We start from the raw sequence: 19231 nt of genomic DNA on the forward strand, positions 1-19231 counted from the left end.
GTTGCAGCATACACCACGTGGTGCCGCAAAATTCTATGGCAAGTTATTTAACTTCTTGCGTCGAGCAATCCCGTATCCGGGAGCGTAATCATAGCCTCAAGCTCATTACCATAACACAATGTTAACTATTCATGAAAATCGCAAATGAAATAAATATATTGGCTCACAAGCTTAGCCTTTTGTTAACAACACTGTCATCTCAGATTTTCAAAATATGCTTTTCAACCATAGCTACACAAGCATTTGTGTAAGAGTATTGATAGCTAGCATAGCATTAAGCCTAGCATTCAGCAGGCAACATTTTCACAAAAACAAGAAAAGCATTCAAATAAAATAATTTACCTTTGAAGAACTTCAGATGTTTTCAATGAGGAGACTCTCAGTTAAATAGCAAATGTTCCGTTTTTCCAAAAATATTATTTGTGTAGGAGAAATCGCTCCGTTTTGTTCATCACGTTTGGCTAAGAAAAAAAAACAAAAATTCAGTCATTACAACGCCGAACTTTTTTCCAAATTAACTCCATAATATCGACAGAAACATGGCAAACGTTGTTTAGAATCAATCTTCAAGGTGTTTTTCACATATCTATTCGATGATAAATCATTCGTGGCAGTTGGGTTTCTCCTCTGAAGCAAATGGAAAAATACACGCAGCTGGAGATTACGCAATAATTTCGACAGAGGACACCAAGCGGGCACCTGGTAAATGTAGTCTCTTATGGTCAATCTTCCAATGATATGCCTACAAATACGTCACAATTCTGCAGACACCTTGTGGAAACGACAGAAAGTGTTGGCTCATTCCTGGCGCATTCACAGCCATATAAGGAGATATTGGAACACGGCGCCTTCAAAATCTGGGGCATTTCCTGTTTGAAATGTCATCTTGGTTTCGCCTGTAGCATCAGTTCTGTGGCACTCACAGATAATATCTTTGCAGTTTTGGAAACGTCAGAGTGTTTTCTTTCCAAAGCTGTCAATTATATGCATAGTCGAGCATCTTTTCGTGACAAAATATCTTGTTTAAAACGGGAACGTTTTTTTATCCAAAAATTAAAAGAGCGCCCCCTATATCGAAGAAGTTAAGTGCCATTAATGCTAGTGACTATTGATAGCCTTCAGTAGTGGCTGTACTAGAGAATTTGAAACCTTTTTTGTATAGTATATGAGACTGATTTTAAGAAATGTTGCTTTATAAATATTATGGTGTTTCTATTCCAAGAAAAATGAAAAACCCTGAGTTTTTGTTAGGATGGAATGGAAAATATGGCGCTGTACAACAGTGCTGGGCTATTTAGCTAAAGAATCCCTGTGTCGTACGCGGGAGACCGGGGTTCAATTCCTCGACTGGAACGAAGGAGTTGGCTGTTTGTTCTTAATGGATTCCATATGTGTTATTTCATAGGTGTGATGCCTTCATATTGTTCTAACAATATAGTAAAAATGAAGAAAAACCATGGAATGAGTCGGTGTGTCCAAACTTTTGAGGCCATCAAGACGTTTTGGCTTGTAACGAATCTCTTCGTTGTCTGAGGAGGAGTAGGAAGGGTTGGACCAAAATGCAGCATGAAGTGTCCATGTTAATTTATTAGACTGAACACACAAAACAAAATAACAAAGTGAATGGAAGAAACAAAACAGTTCTGTCAGGTGAATACACAAAACAGAAAACAACTACCCACAAATCATAGTGGGAACATAGGCTACCTAAGTATGGTTCTCAATCAGAGACAACGATTGGCAGCTGCCTCTGATTGGGAACCATACCAGGCCAAAAGCAGAAATACAAAAAACATAGAACAAAAACATTGAATGCCCACCCCAACTCACGCCCTGACCAAACTAAAACAGAGACATAAAAAGGAACTAAGGTCAGGATGTGACATGGCTAGAGAAATTGAGGATACTACCATGCAACAAATACAGTGGGGCAAAAAAGTACTTAGTCAGCCACCAATTGTGCAAGTTCTCCCACTTAAAAAGATAAGAGAGGCTTGTAATTTTTATCATAGGTACATGTCAACTATGACAGACAAAATTAGAAGAAAAAAATCCATAAAATCACATTGTAGGATTTTGAATGAATTTATTTGCAAATTATGGTGGAAAATAAGTATTTGGTCACCTACAAAACAAGCAAGATTTCTGGCTCTCACAGACCTGTAACTTCTTCTTTAAGAGGCTCCTCTGTCCTCCACTCGTTACCTGTATTATTGGCACCTGTTTGAACTTGTTATCAGTATAAAAGACACCTGTCCACAACCTCAAACAGTCACACTCAAACTCCACTATGGCCAAGACCAAAGAGCTGTCAAAGGACACCAGAAACAAAATTGTAGACTTGCACCAGACTGGGAAGACTGACTCTGCAATAGGTAAGCAGCTTGGTTTGAAGAAATCAACTGTGTGAGCAATTATTAGGAAATGGAAGACATACAAGACCACTGATAATCTCCCTCAATCTGGGGCTCCACGCATAATCTCACCCCGTGGGGTCAAAATGATCACAAGAACGGTGAGCAAAAATCCCAGGACCACACGGGGGGACCAAGTGAATGACCTGCAGAGAGCTGGAACCAAAGTAACAAAGCCTACCATCAGTAACACATTACGCCGCCAGGGACTCAAATCCTGCAGTGTCAGACGTGTCCCCCTGATTAAGCCAGTACATGTCCAGGCCCATCTGAAGTTTGCTAGAGAGCATTTGGATGATCCAGAAGAAGATTGGGAGAATGTCATATGGTCAGATGAAACCAAAATAGAACTTTTTGGTAAAAACTCAACACGTTGTGTTTGGAGGACAAAGAATGCTGAGTTGCATCCAAAGAACACCATACCTACTGTGAAGCATGGGGGTGGAAACATCATGCTTTGGGGCTGTTTTTCTGCAAAGGGACCAGGACGACTGATCCGTGTAAAGGAAAGAATGAATGGGGCCATGTATCGTGAGTATTTTGAGTGAAAACCTCCTTCCATCAGCAAGGGCATTGAAGATGAAACGTGGCTGGGTCTTTCAGCATGACAATGATCCCAAACACACCGCCCGGGCAACGAAGGAGTGGCTTCGTAAGAAGCATTTCAAGGTCCTGGAATGGCCTAGCCAGTCTCCAGATCTCAACCCCATAGAAAATCTTTGGAGGGAGTTGAAAGTCCGTGTTGCCCAGCAACAGCCCCAAAACATCACTGCTCTAGAGGAGATCTGCATGGAGGAATGGGCCAAAATTCCAGCAACAGTGTGTGAAAACCTTGTGAAGACTTACAGAAAACGTTTGACCTCTGTCATTGCCAACCAAGGGTATATAACAAAGTATTGAGAAACTTTTGTTATTGACGAAATACTTATTTTCCACCATAATTTGCAAAAGCTGAAGTGTACCTATGTTGAAAATTACAGGCCTCACTCATCTTTTAAGTGGGAGAACTTGCACAATTGGTGGCTGACTAAATACTTTTTTGCCCCACTGTACATTGATCATCTCAGCAAGGTTTTACCCGTAGTCGTGGGGGTGGAAGTGTAACTAAAATGTAGTTTAAATAACCACATGCATTTTGAATGTCTCTAGTTATTTTATTAACGAAAGCATAAAGATGTTGATGAAGAAATACTGTACTACTGTTTTGAGTTAGAAATGTAACACTTCAGAGTACCTAAGCATCGAATATATTGCAGGTAGGGAGATGTTCACACCTAAAGTAGCCAGGCTATAAAGAGTCTTTTGTCCTGATAAACAGGCTACAAGTGTTTGAAAACCTGTTTTCAAAATGCCACCAACTGTCCATCACTACTGTAAATAAAAACACAGCATCTTGTTTACGTTCTTTGTAACCACAATGTCACAAATATTTTGTATCTACCTTTCCAATTACTTTTAGAGTTTGGGATTCATTTGATTAATATTTGTATTAATATTATGGTGTTTATATTCCAAGAAAAACGAAAAACCCTCTGGGTTTCCGTTAGGATGGAACAGAAAATATGGCTCTATAGGTACTGTAGGCTACACAGTACTGGGCTATTTAGCTAAAGAAGAAGGAGACCGGGGTTCAATTCACCAACGGGGGGGGTAAGCTGTCCTTGTAAATAAGAATTTGTTCTAACCTGACTTGCCTAGTTAAATAAAGGTTACACTAAGCATAACATTTCTACACCATAATTTTTGTTTAACCAATACCCAAACGGAGATTCTGTCAAAATAAAAATCTCATTGACCAGTCCCCATGCTTGTCTCAGAGCAGCGCAAAACGGTGATAAAATAGTTGTAGGCTAATGCTTCAAATCCTATTGCTTCTAACGTCAATATGCACTTTAAATAAATAAGACCTACACCACTTTTAACAGAACATTACTCAACACTAGTTAGACTCATGTCGCCTACGGTAGGCCTACAGTATATCTTAAAAAATATGACGTGACTCTCTGTCAATAATTACATTTTGAGGATTGGAGGTTTCTAAATTAAAACCAAAAGCCACCTCATGGGTCTCCAGGTGGCGGCCGGCACAGGTCTCTGTAGCAGCTCATTTTGCATTGCGATGCGGTGACTTAGACAGCTGCTCCATTGGGGAGGCCCCATCCACAAAGTATCAAAGTACAGAGAGGTGTTGGTAAAGGTATATTGTCCTGCTAATACCCCATAATGGGTGTCCAGGTCAGGATAACCAAAACATTTATTTATTTAAGACTATCAGAAAGAATGTTGGTACGTTATTTATTTTGACCTAAAGCCATGAATGAGTGAGTCACTCAGCTTTATGTACGTGTCGGCTACATGACTGTGCCATCAATTTGATAATTTGGAGGTTATTTCGTTTACAATCGCTAAATTTTTTTATTTGATTTTTAATCTGAATAAAGGCCAAAATAATATTTGTAAAGGCCAAAACATTTATTTCGATAGAATTCTCCCCCTGCCCTCCATCTAGGCAAGTCTATTGTCCAGCTACCTGCTAGAACAGCGGGAACGTTTCTCTAGTCTGCGCCATTATTAGTGCAATGCCCCTTAAAGTGTTGCTTTGTGCTACCGAGTGTGGCGGGGTGGGGGTCCACCCCCCTCCCTCCTCCATGGGCTAAGTCTGTCTTCTGTCTTCTGCAACCTATGCTGTGCCCCCTGCCCTCGTGCCTTGAACCTCACGCACTTTCAGTGGATACAGCTGGAGAACTGCTGAAGAACTGCAAGGCAATCCCACTGTACACCACTCAGGAGCTATGACCAACATATATTGTCCTGCTAAAAGCATGGTTAATAATGTATCTGTGAGAATATCCAATGGGCTTTTACATAATAATAATAATAATTGCTTTGTTAAAAAGATTATATTTTGGAGATTTTGTTATCAAATAACGTAAAATGAGCGAGGAAAAATGCTGTTCTTGAACATGGGGTGAGACATTGTTACTAATTTGTAAATACATTTTATTTCAAATGATTTATTTATGTTTCTTCTTCAGGCAAGGGTCTATTTTTCTCCACTTCCTGTCTGACTGATGTGCCCAAAGTAAACTGCCTGTTACTCAGGCCCAGAAGCCAGGATATGCATATAATTGGTACCATTGGATAGAAAACACTTTGAAGTTTGTAAAAATGTTAAATAATGTATGACACTATAACACAATTGATATGGTAGGAGACAATCCAAATAAAAACCAAAACCAAGTCTTTGTTCAAGGTTTCAGGCTTGTTTCGAGGAAGAATTTTGAGTTTTGGTACTGGGAGTCAGAGTTGGAAATCAGTCTGTGTCGTGCGACGAACAGGACGCGCACTTACTAATTTGGCTTTTCTATTGAACATACTACATTCCGAATGAAATATTATGGTTTCATTACATTTTAGGGTACCTGAGGATTGAATAGAAATGTATTTTGACTTGTTTTAACAACGTTTAGCGGTAGCTTTTCGGATTCCTTTCTCTGCACATTGAACTAGTGGATTACTCAAATTGATGGTGCCAACTAAACTGACTTTGGGATATAAAGAAGGATGTTATTTAACAAAACGACCATGCATGTTGTAGCTGGGACCCTTGGGATTGCAAGTCAGAGGAATATTTTCAAAAAGTAAGTGAATATTTAATCGCTATTTGTGAAATTTACGAAGCCTGTGCTGGTTGAAAAATATTTTGATGTGGCACGCCGTCTTCAAACAATCGCATCAGACAATGCAGTTAGATTAACAATAATTTAAGCTTTTAACCGATATAAGTACCTAGATGTTTAATATCCATAATTTTAATGATTTATTTATTTGAATTGCGCGCCCTCCAATTTCAACGGAAGCTGTCGACAGGTGTGCCGCTGACGGGAAGCCTATCCCAGAGAGGCTAATTAGAGGGGGAAAAACCTACAGTCATGAGCACAATTATCAGTTTCTATTTAGGTTTATGTCGCCCATTCATTGTCAATTAGAGACACCGTAGGACCCCAAAACATATTCAGTGCTCTAGCTCCCCCTTGCGCTGGTCTGGAGCGATGAAGTGGTGACGCAGGGTACCGTGCTAAACCACAAATGACCTCTAAGTACCGCAGCATAATCGCAAAATTTATGGAGCAACCACTGTAAGACACTTTAAGTTAATTTCCCCCCTATCTTTTCCCTTAAATTTTCCTTATCTTTAAGTCGGTTGCAACAAACATTTAAGGTTAAATGTTAAATTAAGTGAAAAAGTTAAGGGTGCCCATGAGGTCCCTTAACTGCTTCATTCAGTATCGACGTAAATAGCATTTGTGGAGATGAATGTTGCCTTCATCTGCTCTGGTTACAAAAGGAAAACATCAATCAGCTACTGTAGTTCCTTAGCTAAATAATGCAAGGTGCACAATCCATGGCTAGAAAGCTAGCTGGCTAGTTATATTTAGCTGGGTGATTCTGCAACTTTGGGCACTTTGGCCCTGCAAGCTTTCAGAAATGAAACTTACTGAAACACCATTTTACCACTATTCTACTTGTCTTTGATTTGTCTAGAAATAATATCTGATAATGGCTGTGATCGTAGTATTCAGGAATGTACACTGCTCAAAAAAATAAAGGGAACACTTAAACAACACAATGTAACTCCAAGTCAATTACACTTCTGTGAAATCAAACTGTCCACTTAGGAAGCAACACTGATTGACAATACATTTCACATGCTGTTGTGCAAATGGAATAGACAACAGGTGGAAATTATAGGCAATTAGCAAGACACCCCCAATAAAGGAGTGGTTCTGCAGGTGGTGACCATAGACCATGTCACGGTCTGACCATCGTTTGTATGTGTTTTCCTTGTTTTAGTGTTGGTCAGGACGTGAGCTGGGTGGGCATTCTATGTTGTGTGTCTGGTTTGTCTATTTCTATGTTTGGCCTGATATGGTTCTCAATCAGAGGCAGGTGTTAGTCATTGTCTCTGATTGGGAACCATATTTAGGTAGCCTGTTTTGTGTTGGGTTTTGTGGGTGATTGTCCTTAGTGTCTTGATGTCCTTGTTCTGTGTGTATGTGCACCAGTATTAGGCTGTTTCGGTTTTCGTTACGTTTATTGTTTGGTAGTGTTTAATATAGATTCGTGTTACGTTTGTTGAATAAACATGGATCGCAATCTACGCGCTGCATTTTGGTCCGACTCTCCTTCACCACAAGAATCACCCACCACAAAAGGACCAAGCAGCGTGTCAACAGGCAGGAGCCGCAGGAGAGGCAACAGAGGCAGCAGCAGCAGCTACAGTGGGAGAGGCTGCACTACTTGGAGAAATGGACTTGGGAGGAGATTCTAGACGGGAGAGGACCCTGGGAACAGCCTGGAGATTATTGTCGCCCCAAAGCCGAGCTGGAGGCAGCAAAAGCAGAGAGGCGGCATTATGAGGAGCTAGCACGGCAGAGCGGATGGAAGCCTGAGAGTCAGCCCCAAAAATGTATTGGGGGGGCTCACAGGGAGTAGGGCTACGCCAGGTAGGAGTCCTGCGCAAACTCCCTGTGTTTACCGGGGGGCTAGAGAGACCGGGCAGGCACCGTGTTATGCAGTGGTGCGCACGGTGTCCCCAGTGCGGGTGCATAGCCCGGTGCGGTATATTCCAGCTCCTCGTATCGGCCGGGCTAGAGTGGGCATCGAGCCAGGTAAGGTTGGGCAGGCTCGGTGCTCAAGAGCTCCAGTGCGCCTGCACGGTCCGGTCTATCCAGTACCACCTCCACACCCCAGCCCTCTGTTAGCAGCTCCCCGCACCAGGCTTCCTGTGCGTGTCCTCGGTCCAGTACCACCAGTGCCAGCAACGCATCAGGCCTACAGTGCGCCTCGCCTCTCCAGCGATACCGGAGTCTCCCGCCTATCTAGCGCTGTCAGAGCTTTCCTCCTCTACAGCGCTGCTGGAGTGTCCTGCCTGTTCAGCGCAGCCAGAGCTGCCAGCCTGCATGGAGCAGCCAGAGCTGCCAGCCTGCATGGAGCAGCCAGAGCTGCCAGCCTGCATGGAGCAGCCAGAGCTGCCAGCCTGCATGGAGCAGCCAGAGCTGTCAGTCTGCATGAAGCAGCCAGAGCTGTCAGTCTGCATGAAGCAGCCAGAGATGTCAGTCTGCATGGAGCAGCCAGAGATGTCAGTTTGCATGAAGCAGCCAGAGCTGTCAGTCTGCATGAAGCAGCCAGAGCTGTCAGTCTGCATGGAGCAGCCAGAGCTGTCAGTCTGCAAGGAGCTGCCAGTCTGCAAGGAGCTGCCAGTCTGCAAGGCGCTGCCAGTCTGCACGGAGCTGTCAGTCTGCAAGGAGCTGCCAGTCTGTAAGGAGCTGCCAGTCTGCACGGAGCCGCCAGAGCTGCCAGTCTGTAAGAAGCCGCCAGAGCTGTCAGCCTACATGGAGCAGCCAGAGCCGCCAGTCAGCGTGGAGCAGCCAGAGTCGCCAGTCAGCATGGAGCAGCCAGATCTTTCAGTCTGCCAGGATCCGCCAGTCAGCCAGACTCTTCCAGATCTGCCAGTCAGCCAGACTCTTCCAGATCCGCCAGTCAGCCAGACTCTTCCAGATCCGCCAGTCAGCCAGACTCTTCCAGATCCGCCAGTCAGCCAGACTCTTCCAGATCCGCCAGTCAGCCAGACTCTTCCAGATCCGCCAGTCAGCCAGACTCTTCCAGATCCGCCAGTCAGCCAGACTCTTCCAGATCCGCCAGTCAACCAGACTCTTCCAGATCCGCCAGTCAACCAGACTCTTCCAGATCCGCCAGTCAGCCGGGATCTGCCAGAACTGCCAGTCGGCCAGGATCCGCCAGTCAGCCAGGATCCGCCAGTCAGCCAGGATCCGCCAGTCAGCCAGGATCCGCCAGTCAGCCAGGCTGCATTTTGGTCCGACTCTCCTTCACCACAAGAGAACCGTTACAGACCACTTCTCAGTTCCTATGCTTCCTGGCTGATGTTTTGGTCACTTTTGAATGCTGGCGGTGCTTTCACTCTAGTGGTAGCATGAGACGGAGTCTACAACCCACACAAGTGGCTCAGGTAGTGCAGCTCATCCAGGATGGCACATCAATGCGAACTGTGGCATAAAGGTTTGCTGTGTCTGTCAGTGTAGTGTCCAGAGCATGAAGGCGCTACCAGGAGACAGGCCAGTACATCAGGAGATGTGGAGGAGGTCGTAGAAGGGCAACAACCCAGCAACAGGACCGCTACCTCCGCTTTTGTGCAAGGAGGAGCAGGAGGAGCACTGCCAGACTCCAAATCCAGACCTCCATGGGTTGATAAATTTGATTTCCATTGATAATTTTTGTGTGATTTTGTTGTCAGCACATTCAACTATGTAAAGAAAAAAGTATTTAATAAGAATATTTCATTCATTCAGATTTAGGATGTGTTATTTTAGTGTTCCCTTTATTTTTTTGAGCAAGTGTATATATTTTTGTCATTTTTCTCAGACAGCCATAGACAAATGTAATTTCCATCATGGCAATTTTAGTTGAAAATGAAATACCTTAAAACTAATTTATAACACATTTGTACATTAATTTGTATTGAATAATATTTTAAGTGATTATTAGTTTTTCTAATATTAATAATTCAACACAATGCCTGAATGTATAAACTGAAAAAAATTAGATTTCCACCCAATCTTTTTGAGAGATTATGATAACGACCATATGATTTCCCTATCTAAAACAAATCAATCAATGTCAATTATAAATAATATACTAATTTTGGGTGTGGTGGAAATGACATCTATGTAAAAAAAAAAAAAAATGTGTATGTGAAAACAATATTTTATTACAAACAGTTTGAACAACAACCATTGTTAATCTTTTAATTAATTTAAGACAAAGTATGTTTCCAAAAGTAGCTGATGGGCAGGGCTCAAAGAAGTAGGCCAGTGTTTTTGAGATATGGGCCCAGATTGCAGGGGGGTCATTCGCATAGAAGAGCTCAATGAGCCAAGGGAAACTGTATAATTTGTGGTATGTCCAACACGGGTCTAGAGGTTCACCTGCTTGTGTGATACACCAAAGTGAACTGCCTGTATTTCACTAGTGTAATTATACAGGTAGATCTTTGCAAAGTCAATATGCACAATGATCTCCTCATTCTGGAGGTTCTCTTTTAATTCTCTGTTTGTTGGAGTATTGATGTTGAATGGTGTACATGTATTTCCCCCAACTTCTCTTTCAATCCTTTGGAGAAGTCCTCCAGTAGAATCTGCAGTGTTCCACACACCTTTTCTTTTACTGTCAAATGTACTGTGAACTTCTCCAAGTTTCCCTCTTGGTTTTTCCTTCTCCCTCTTCAGCTTTGTTTTTCAACTCAAACCACCATGTCTGCTCACCAGCAGATGTTGGCTCTTTTGCTTGGCAAAGGGAGCACTCTGTACATGCACTCTTTCTTCAGGTTCTCACAGCACAAAGACTCAGTAAGGTTATTGATGTTGCTGCAGCTGAACCCTTTGTGATGCTGTAGTTTTACCGCCATGAGCTGGATGTTGGCATGGGTTTTGCAGAGGCATGTGTCCCTATCCTGGACTGTTGGCTTGACAACGCCAAAAGGATGTCTTCTGCAGAATTCACAGGACATTTTCATCTCTGAATATTCCCTCTTAAAATTCTGATAAAGGTTCTGAATTGTGCCATTCAAAAAGCACTACTGATTTTCTTCTTGTTCCTCATTAGTGTGTCCTTTTTCTCTGTTGTTGTTCTACTGTTGTCATCACGTTCATAGAATCTAGTGATTTTTCCTTCTGTGGCTTTGTAATTATGTTACACTTTTTTCCTGGAGTATTGAAGAATTGTTGGCCTGTTTTCATTTGCCCTTTGACCAGGCCATAGTTTCTCAGGATGTTGCCTCTGAGCATTTTTGAAGCCATTTGTTTGTCCTTGGCACTGCAAACATTTTTTGATACTTTTGCTTTAACTCTGTAATGATGGCATTTTGAAACTATAAAATCCTTCGGAGTTCCCTTCATTTCCTGTTTTGTCTTTGGGGAATCTTGTCTCTCCATTTTCTTCATCAGTTGATCATACTTTATTTTGTATTTCTCAGCTTTCCGTAAAGTTTTATCAAGTTTGACATTTGTCATGCAAAGATCTCTGTTTTCGAGCGACCTCTTCCAAACCTTTTCCTTCCAACAAGTAACCGACTTCTCATTCCTGTTGCAAATGATGAGGAAGGGGAATCGGGGGCAGGTAAGTTAGGGGTAGGTAAGTTAGAGGCAGGTATGTTGTCCTCATGCTCTGGCTGCAAGTCATCTGGTGACTGAGGTGGTGTGTTGCCTGATAGGTAGGTCTCCATTGCAACTGTTCTCTTTCCAATATGTCTTCTATTCCGTTGGTTGCATTTCCATTTCCTTCCCTTGCTTCTTTGTTTTCGCTTTGTAAACTCAGAGATAGATTTCACTTCTCCCTTTTCGTTTTTCTTCCAGTATCTCTCCCTGTCTATTTGCAGATGTTCCTGGTATCGTATAGGATATTTATTTTGATTTTGTTTCTATGTCTGTGACCTCTGCTGTTTTATGTGGCATCTTTTAAAAGCAAAGAACAATACTACTTAAGTTTTTTCAACTTGTGCACACCTTGGAGCATTTTCTAGATTCAATTGATTTAAACCATGATTAAATCAATCAAAAGTAATAACATAATAGATGTTTGTAATTTTTGCCACGTTCTGTCATTTCCACCACTGTTACGTTTGAGATGGAAATGACTTTCATGTTAACTAAGTTAACATTCTCTTGACAAAACTTTATTGAGGAATTTGCCCTCATTGGTGGAAATGACACCACTACCAAAGGACAGGTATGTTGTGTAAATAATAATATAAAGGGCATACTCACAATAAATATTGATATAGATTTGATTTAATTGACTCTTTCTCTAGTAGATAACATTATATAATGTGCAGTTATTAATGTTTTCTCATAGAAAAACATAGTAGAAACTCAAAATGTTGGGTCAGGGACAAGGATAAAACAGTGAAATTGAGGGTTAAATTGCATAAAATACTTTGATAGTTTGGTGTTAAAAAAACTGGGATGATTGTAGTGTGAACCTACCATATAAAGAATAAAAACATTTTTTAAATAATTAAAAATCCCCATAATTGACCCAGAGGACATAGCTACTCTGCAAGCTAGCTTGACATACTAGAAAGTAATATAAACAAGTTGAGAAAAAAAGTAACTACAAGAAATGTAGTTTATTATATTCTGAAGCAATTTGGTTATCCTGTCTTGATTTGTAGAAGTTTTATTTTGCTATCTCACAAAATGAAAGCAATCTCTTTGAGTTTGGTCAGTGAATCTGGCTGTCTCCATGGTAACCAAATACTCTTTCTGCCATACATGCCTTCAAACTAAGGAAATATTTGAGGGGCTCTATGCAACACCCTTAAACAATTCCATTAGGTAATGGAAAATTATTCCTTAAGGAAAACACTTAAGATGTTTTATACAACTGGGCCCTGATGTACTTAATAGTTAATCAAAGAGAGACTGGATGGTGTCATCTCAATCAAATATTACTACCCAAACAAACCTATATAACAAACTAATCTCACTTTACTGTCAGCAACTTAAATAATACATACAATAGCTGGGTCCAATCTTCTATATACCTATAGCCTATGCAGTGGCGATTTTAGCATGTCAAACAACCCATTCTTTTCTCTAAACAACGCATTAAATGCAGTTAATGCACTATAACTGACAAACGGTGCCCACAGAAGTTTAGGGTCCACTTAAAGCTGTCCCGAGAGTGGAGCTTATGGCTGACTTGATTAAATAAATATGGTTTCTATTGACTCCTTGTTGATTTGTGTAACTGGATAAGAACCACATTCTCTTTCAATAATAATGAATGTCGACATTAGTTTTCCCTTTGGAACAACACTCAAACATTATTACATTTATGTTCAGTAAATTCACAATGTTTGTTCTTATATAATTAACGCTTAGCTCTATGTATAAGCAAGTGCAAGCAAAACGAGCTGCGATGAGGTAGGCCGAGTCATTCAACAATTTTGAAATGGACAGCGACAGAAATTGATGTTAGTTCAGATAAATTCCGCAAGATGTTGAGGCCTTAACTTTACTCTTCTTTAAGTCACCACAGAGAGAGAGAGACCCAGACTCAGCTGTTAGTCTACCATTTGAAGTGTTTTAATAGGCCTATGTGGTCTAAAAAGGAAGGACAATTCAATCATGAGGATCCACTTTTATAGACAATATACAGACGCACTGACAGACAAAACAGTCTCTTTTGTTCAACAAAACAATCCTCGCAATATGAACTGGAATTACATTGGTCTATTACTGAACTTTTTGTTGAACAAAAGAGACTGTCAAGGAGGGGATACTATAATATAATGTTGTTGGGTCTGTAACTTACCACCCTCTTCGTGTAGAAAATCAGCCTAGCTAATTATAATACACAATGTAAAAAGCAATTAACATTGCCTAAAATTATTAATAAGATGCTAATATGAGAGACCTATATAAGCAATATAATAATGCAGATGTACAAATTATGGCAATGGCATATATGACGATAAGCCGTTAAGAGGCATGCTGTAATTTGGATTAGGACATGAGCAAGCTGAAACGGATGTAGCTTAATATGCCGCCTATTTGTTCAGCATTTTTTAAATTGACAGAGCGATATAATTCAGGTCATGGGCCGTTCTTACAGTATTCTCCCTGTACATCAAGTCAGAACCGTAGGATAAATAACGGGGGCACATAAGCAGACAATGAAAGCTCTTACGATCATTACATCTCTCTAAAACAGGCTATACCACCTTTTGTGTGTATCCCTATGCCTAACGGTGCCCCCTTCCTTTGCCCTCCTCTCACAGGTGAGCAGCGTAGCTCAGTGAACGAGTCCAGTAGTCTTCTGAGGGGTTCGCCGCGACGCCAGTGTGGGCGTAAGGGCTCACCCTACCACACTGGTCAGCTCCACCCTGCTGTGCGCGTGGCCGACCTTCTCCAACACATCAACCAGATGAAAACTGCAGAGGGCTACGGCTTCAAACAGGAGTATGAGGTAGGCAGTATTGGTTCTGGCTGATGTGCATGGTTGTGGCTGATGTGCGTTTGGATGGTATAAGGGTGTATTGCTAGGGAAGGTGTGAGAAAATAGAAGTTTGTAGTCATGTCATCATACACTGTTTAGGGGTTTAAAATGTAGAATTTTTCATAATTTACAAGTCAAAATTGTAGACAGATTATCCAGTTAGTAGTCAGATTGTGTGAAGTTATCACTCACATCCCAGTTCTTACAGACTGCAGAAATGTATGATCAGGGTTAAAATAAACTTCTTGGACCAAGTTGACTGTGAGACTATTAAATCATCATTGTCTGGAGCTCAGATAGCCCCTCTGTCAGAGTTGCTGTAGCAGTGTAGCTGATGAAGCCCCCTAATCCCCAGGTGTTCTCCAGACCAAGGAGGCCCTTTGTTCCCCAGCCCAGTGACCGCCAATTGCCTCAGCATCGGGGGCTCGGTGGCTCCCAACCTCTGGCTGTCCTCCAGTACCACAATGATAAAAGAAGATCCTCTGTACTCTGGTTGGAGGACAATTCTAAATAGATGCTTTTGGGCTTCACCACTGCCAAGTGGCTGTGGTGTGATGTATAGGATGCCACCAAGTTGAAAGTGTTCTTAAGTGGTGCACGGCACAACGAGGGAGACATTTTGTGAAATCATTGCCTACAATTAAGGAGAGAAGCCTTGGGGGACTTATAGGCTCTGTTCCAAACTTCTTTATGCATCAGGGAGTGTGTGTTAAGGAGAGTCTCGCTTGGTTCACTTATCTCCTGAGGGCTCCCAAGTGGCGTAGCAGTCTAAGGCACTGCATCACAGTGCTAGAGGCGCCACTACAGACCCTGTTTTGATCCTGGGCTGTATCACAACCAGCCGTGATCGGGACTCTGGGGTGAGCTACAATTGGCTCAGCATCGTCCTGGATAGGTGAGTTTGGCCTGGGTAGGCCGTTATTGTAAATAAGAATTTGTTCTTATCTGACTTGCCTAGTTAAATAAATAAAATACAATCTTTCGACATTCAGACTGTGGAATTGAGTCTGTACTTTACCGTAGGTAGAGAGGGAAATGTTTTTGTTTTGGGAGAGAAGCAGAACTGAACCCACTTATTATTCCAGTACCTCTGTAACGGCTGATTTCCATGGCTCTCTGGATGCGTCAAGGCCACATTTTGGAGGGCAAACAGCCCGGAAACATTTGTCCCCGGTGCGGTACTTCTCTAGTCAAGAGCAGACTCTGGGGTGAGCTACATCCCTGTCTGTTGCCTGTGGTTTCCCTGTCACATGTCAAGGAAAAGATAGAAAATATCTCACTCCCCAATTTCTCCCTGGCTACATGCTTGCCCTTCTGGTTCTGGAACTCTGCTTGTAGACTCATTAAACTGTCCCCCACAGGCAAAACTCTCCACAACAAAAATCTATATTCAGCTGCCTGTATTTTCTTTATCTATGTCTCTCTCCATTACAATTGAAAACAATGAGGACTATCGTGCTCCCCTGACCACCTAGGCTTTATTTCCCAGTGGAATGCCAATGTAGGACATTCAGAGATATTGATCAGCTCTCTGCAGTGCGTTGGAAGGGACTGGCATGTCTGAGCTGTAGGTGGGCCTGTATTCCCACTGCAGTTACTTGCAGGTAAACACTAAGATATAGAGAACTGAGGCATTCACTATGCTGTACAGGGCATCACCTTGAGGCAAAGCTTGAAAGGCATAATCGATCGATTTATTGTATGTCTAGATACAGTAGAGAAGGTTTGTGTGTGGAATGAAGTAAACACAACAAGAGCTGTTTTCACAGATCACAGCCAAGGATTTAGCCAGTTTTTCAATTGTGTCTTCAGGATGTTGACTTATACTGTCATTATGATTAGGAAAAAGGAACGTAGTCAACACCGGTGGGATGGTTGACATAGTAATATTGCACTGGGGGAGAAAAAAAGACAGCGATAATTTGAAACCACTGCAGCAAAAGTATTCATGACACAGTTATGTAACGGCTCAGACTGTTCTTCACTGTGTCTCGTCTTTGTCTTTCATCCGAGTTTTCTCTTAATTTTTTGTGTGATCCTCAGAACCAATTAACCCCTCCCTGCAACCCCCCCCCCCCTAGACAGGGTTTGGGTGGTTACTCTCTCTCTGTGGGGAGCAGTGGGGTTGTAATCCCCTGCTCAGCATGCAGGCTTGGATTCACCCACAGTCCCCTCTGGTGCCTGAACAACCACAGGTGTGTGTGGGCGAGGGGGGGGGGACTTGGCCCCACATACTAGGGGAGAGGAGAAGTTTGGCTGATGAGAGCATAATAGAGCTGGATCCCACTCCTTGAGTCAGGACTGTCATGGGATGGCGATAGTGAAGCATGTTGATGAGAGGAACTTGTTGGAACAGAGTTGTGCATAGCCAGGATTCACTAGAGAGCTTCATGTTCACACACAGAGAGAGAAAATCAAATCAAATGTTGCTGGTCACATGCATATGGTTAGCAGATGTTAATGCGAATGTAGCAAAATGCTTGTGCTTCTAGTTCCGACCATGCAGTAATATCTAACAAGTAATCTAACAATTTCACAACAACTACCTTATACACACAAGTGTAAAGGAATTAATAAGAATACGTACATAAATATATGGATGAGCGATGGCCGAACGGCATAGGCAGGATGCAGTAGATGGTATAGAGTACAATATATACATATGAGTAATGTGGAGTATGTAAACATTATATTAAGTGGCACTGTTTAAAGTGACCAGTGATACATTTAACACATCCAATTTTTTATTATTAAAGTGGCTAGAGATTTGAGTCAGTATGTTGGTGGCAGGCACTCAATGTTAGTGATGGCTGTTTAACAGTCTGATGGCCTTGAGATGGAATCTTTTTTTCAGTCTCTCGGTCCTGGCTTTGAAGCATCTGTACTGACCTCTCCTTCTGGATGATAGCGGAGTGAACAGGCAGTGGCTCGGGTGGATGTTGATCTTGATTATATTTTTGGCCTTCCTGTGACATCGGGTGGTGAAGGTGTCTTGGAGGGCAGGTAGTTTGCCCCCGGTGATGCGTTGTGCAGACCGCACTACACTCTGGAGAGCTTTGCGGTTGTGGGCAGAGCAGTTGCTGTACCAGGCGGTGATACACCCCGACAGGATGCTCTCGATGGTGCATCTGTAAAAGTTTTTGATGACAAGCCAAATTTCTTCAGCCTCTGGAGGTTGAAAAGGCGCTGTTGCGCCTTCTTCACCATGCTGTCTGTGTGAGTGGACCATTTCAGTTTGTCAGTGATGTGTACGCCAAGGAACTTAAAACGTTCCACCTTCTGCACTACTGGCCCATCGATGTGGATAGGGGGGTGCTCCCTCTGCTCTTTCCTGAAGTCCACGATCATCTCCTTTGGTTTGATGACGTTGAGTGTGAGGTTGTTTTCCTGACACCACACTCCAAGGGCCCTCAACCCCTCCCTGTAGCAAAGGCTCTTTCACACGTTCTGCATTATCAGTTAATGTGAACAGGTATTATCAGTTCATGTGAACAGGTAGCATCTATGATGCTTTTGAATGGTCTTTGAAATGGTCTTTGAAAAGAACTACAGCGTCATGATGTATGCATTGGCTCACTACTTGACAGATATTGCTGCAATTATACCCACTCATTTTCTATTTCCCCCTTACGTCACTCAAACACAACAGACAACTGCAGATATAATGGTTTAGAAGAGAGACATTGTAAATATGTTTGACACGATAGGGGAAGAGTGGTATTGGTAACAGTATCATTAACATGTACTTCCCTACACCTCGACAGAGCTTCTTTGATGGCTGGGACTGCACCAAAAAGAAGGACAAAACTAAAGGGAGGCATGACACGTTGATGGGATGTAAGTCATCATGGACATGCCAGCCCTCTTGTGACGAAAGCACTGATCACCGTAAGCAATATTGTCAATCACAAATATGTGTTCTATTCTTTTGCCATGTAATTATTGATATGTGGGATCTTTTGTCCAGGTCTTCCATGTATATATAAATATATATATTTACCTTAGTGGAAGAACCTGAGCTAAAAATGCATATTCTCAGCAAAAAAAGAAACATCCTCTCACTGTCAACTGTGTTTATTTTCAGCAAACTCAACAGGTGTAAATATTTGTATGAACATAACAAGATTCAACAACTGAGACATAAACTGAACAAGTTCCACAGACATGTGACTAACACAAATGGAAAAATGTGTCCCTGAACAAAGGGGGGGTCAAAATCAAACGGTCAGTATCTGGTGTGGCCACCCGATTTGCCAGTTCTTGCTGGACACTCTTCCACATGCAAGTTCCCAGACATTTCTGGGGGAATGGCCCTAGCCCTCACCCTCCATTCCAACAGGTCCCAGACGTGCTCAATGGGATTGAGATCCGGGCTCTTCTCTGGCCATGGCAGAACACCGACATTCCTGTCTTGCAGGAAATAACACACAGAACGAGCAGTATGGCTGGTGGCATTGTCATGCTGGAGGGTCATATCAGGATGAGCCTGCAGGATGTGTACCACATGAGGGAGGAGGATGTCTTCCTTGTAACACACAGCGTTGAGATTTCCTGCAATGACAACAAGCTCAATCCGATGATGCTGTGACACACCGCCCAAGACAATGACGGAAACCTCCAAATCGATCCCGCTCCAGAGTACAGGCCTCGGTGTAATGCTCATTCATTAGACGATGAGCACGAATCCGACCATCACCCCTGGTCAGACAAAACCGCAGATCGTCAGTGAAGAGCACTTT

General features: G+C 42.4%; 1 protein-coding gene across 2 annotated transcripts in view; it reads left to right on the plus strand.

Annotated features, from left to right (window-relative positions):
- The window catches only part of ptprub (protein tyrosine phosphatase receptor type Ub), a 375002-nt gene that overhangs the window by 274781 nt on the left and 80990 nt on the right, over positions 1-19231 (plus strand). For both annotated transcript variants that reach the window (XM_065011362.1, XM_065011367.1), the window contains exons 16-17: positions 14275-14462; positions 18257-18380. In XM_065011362.1, the coding sequence (XP_064867434.1) occupies positions 14275-14462; positions 18257-18380 (312 nt within the window). The remainder of the gene's footprint in view (positions 1-14274; positions 14463-18256; positions 18381-19231) is intronic.

The sequence above is a fragment of the Oncorhynchus nerka genome, linkage group LG3, assembly GCF_034236695.1.
Source record: "Oncorhynchus nerka isolate Pitt River linkage group LG3, Oner_Uvic_2.0, whole genome shotgun sequence".
NCBI classification, from domain to species: domain Eukaryota; kingdom Metazoa; phylum Chordata; class Actinopteri; order Salmoniformes; family Salmonidae; genus Oncorhynchus; species Oncorhynchus nerka.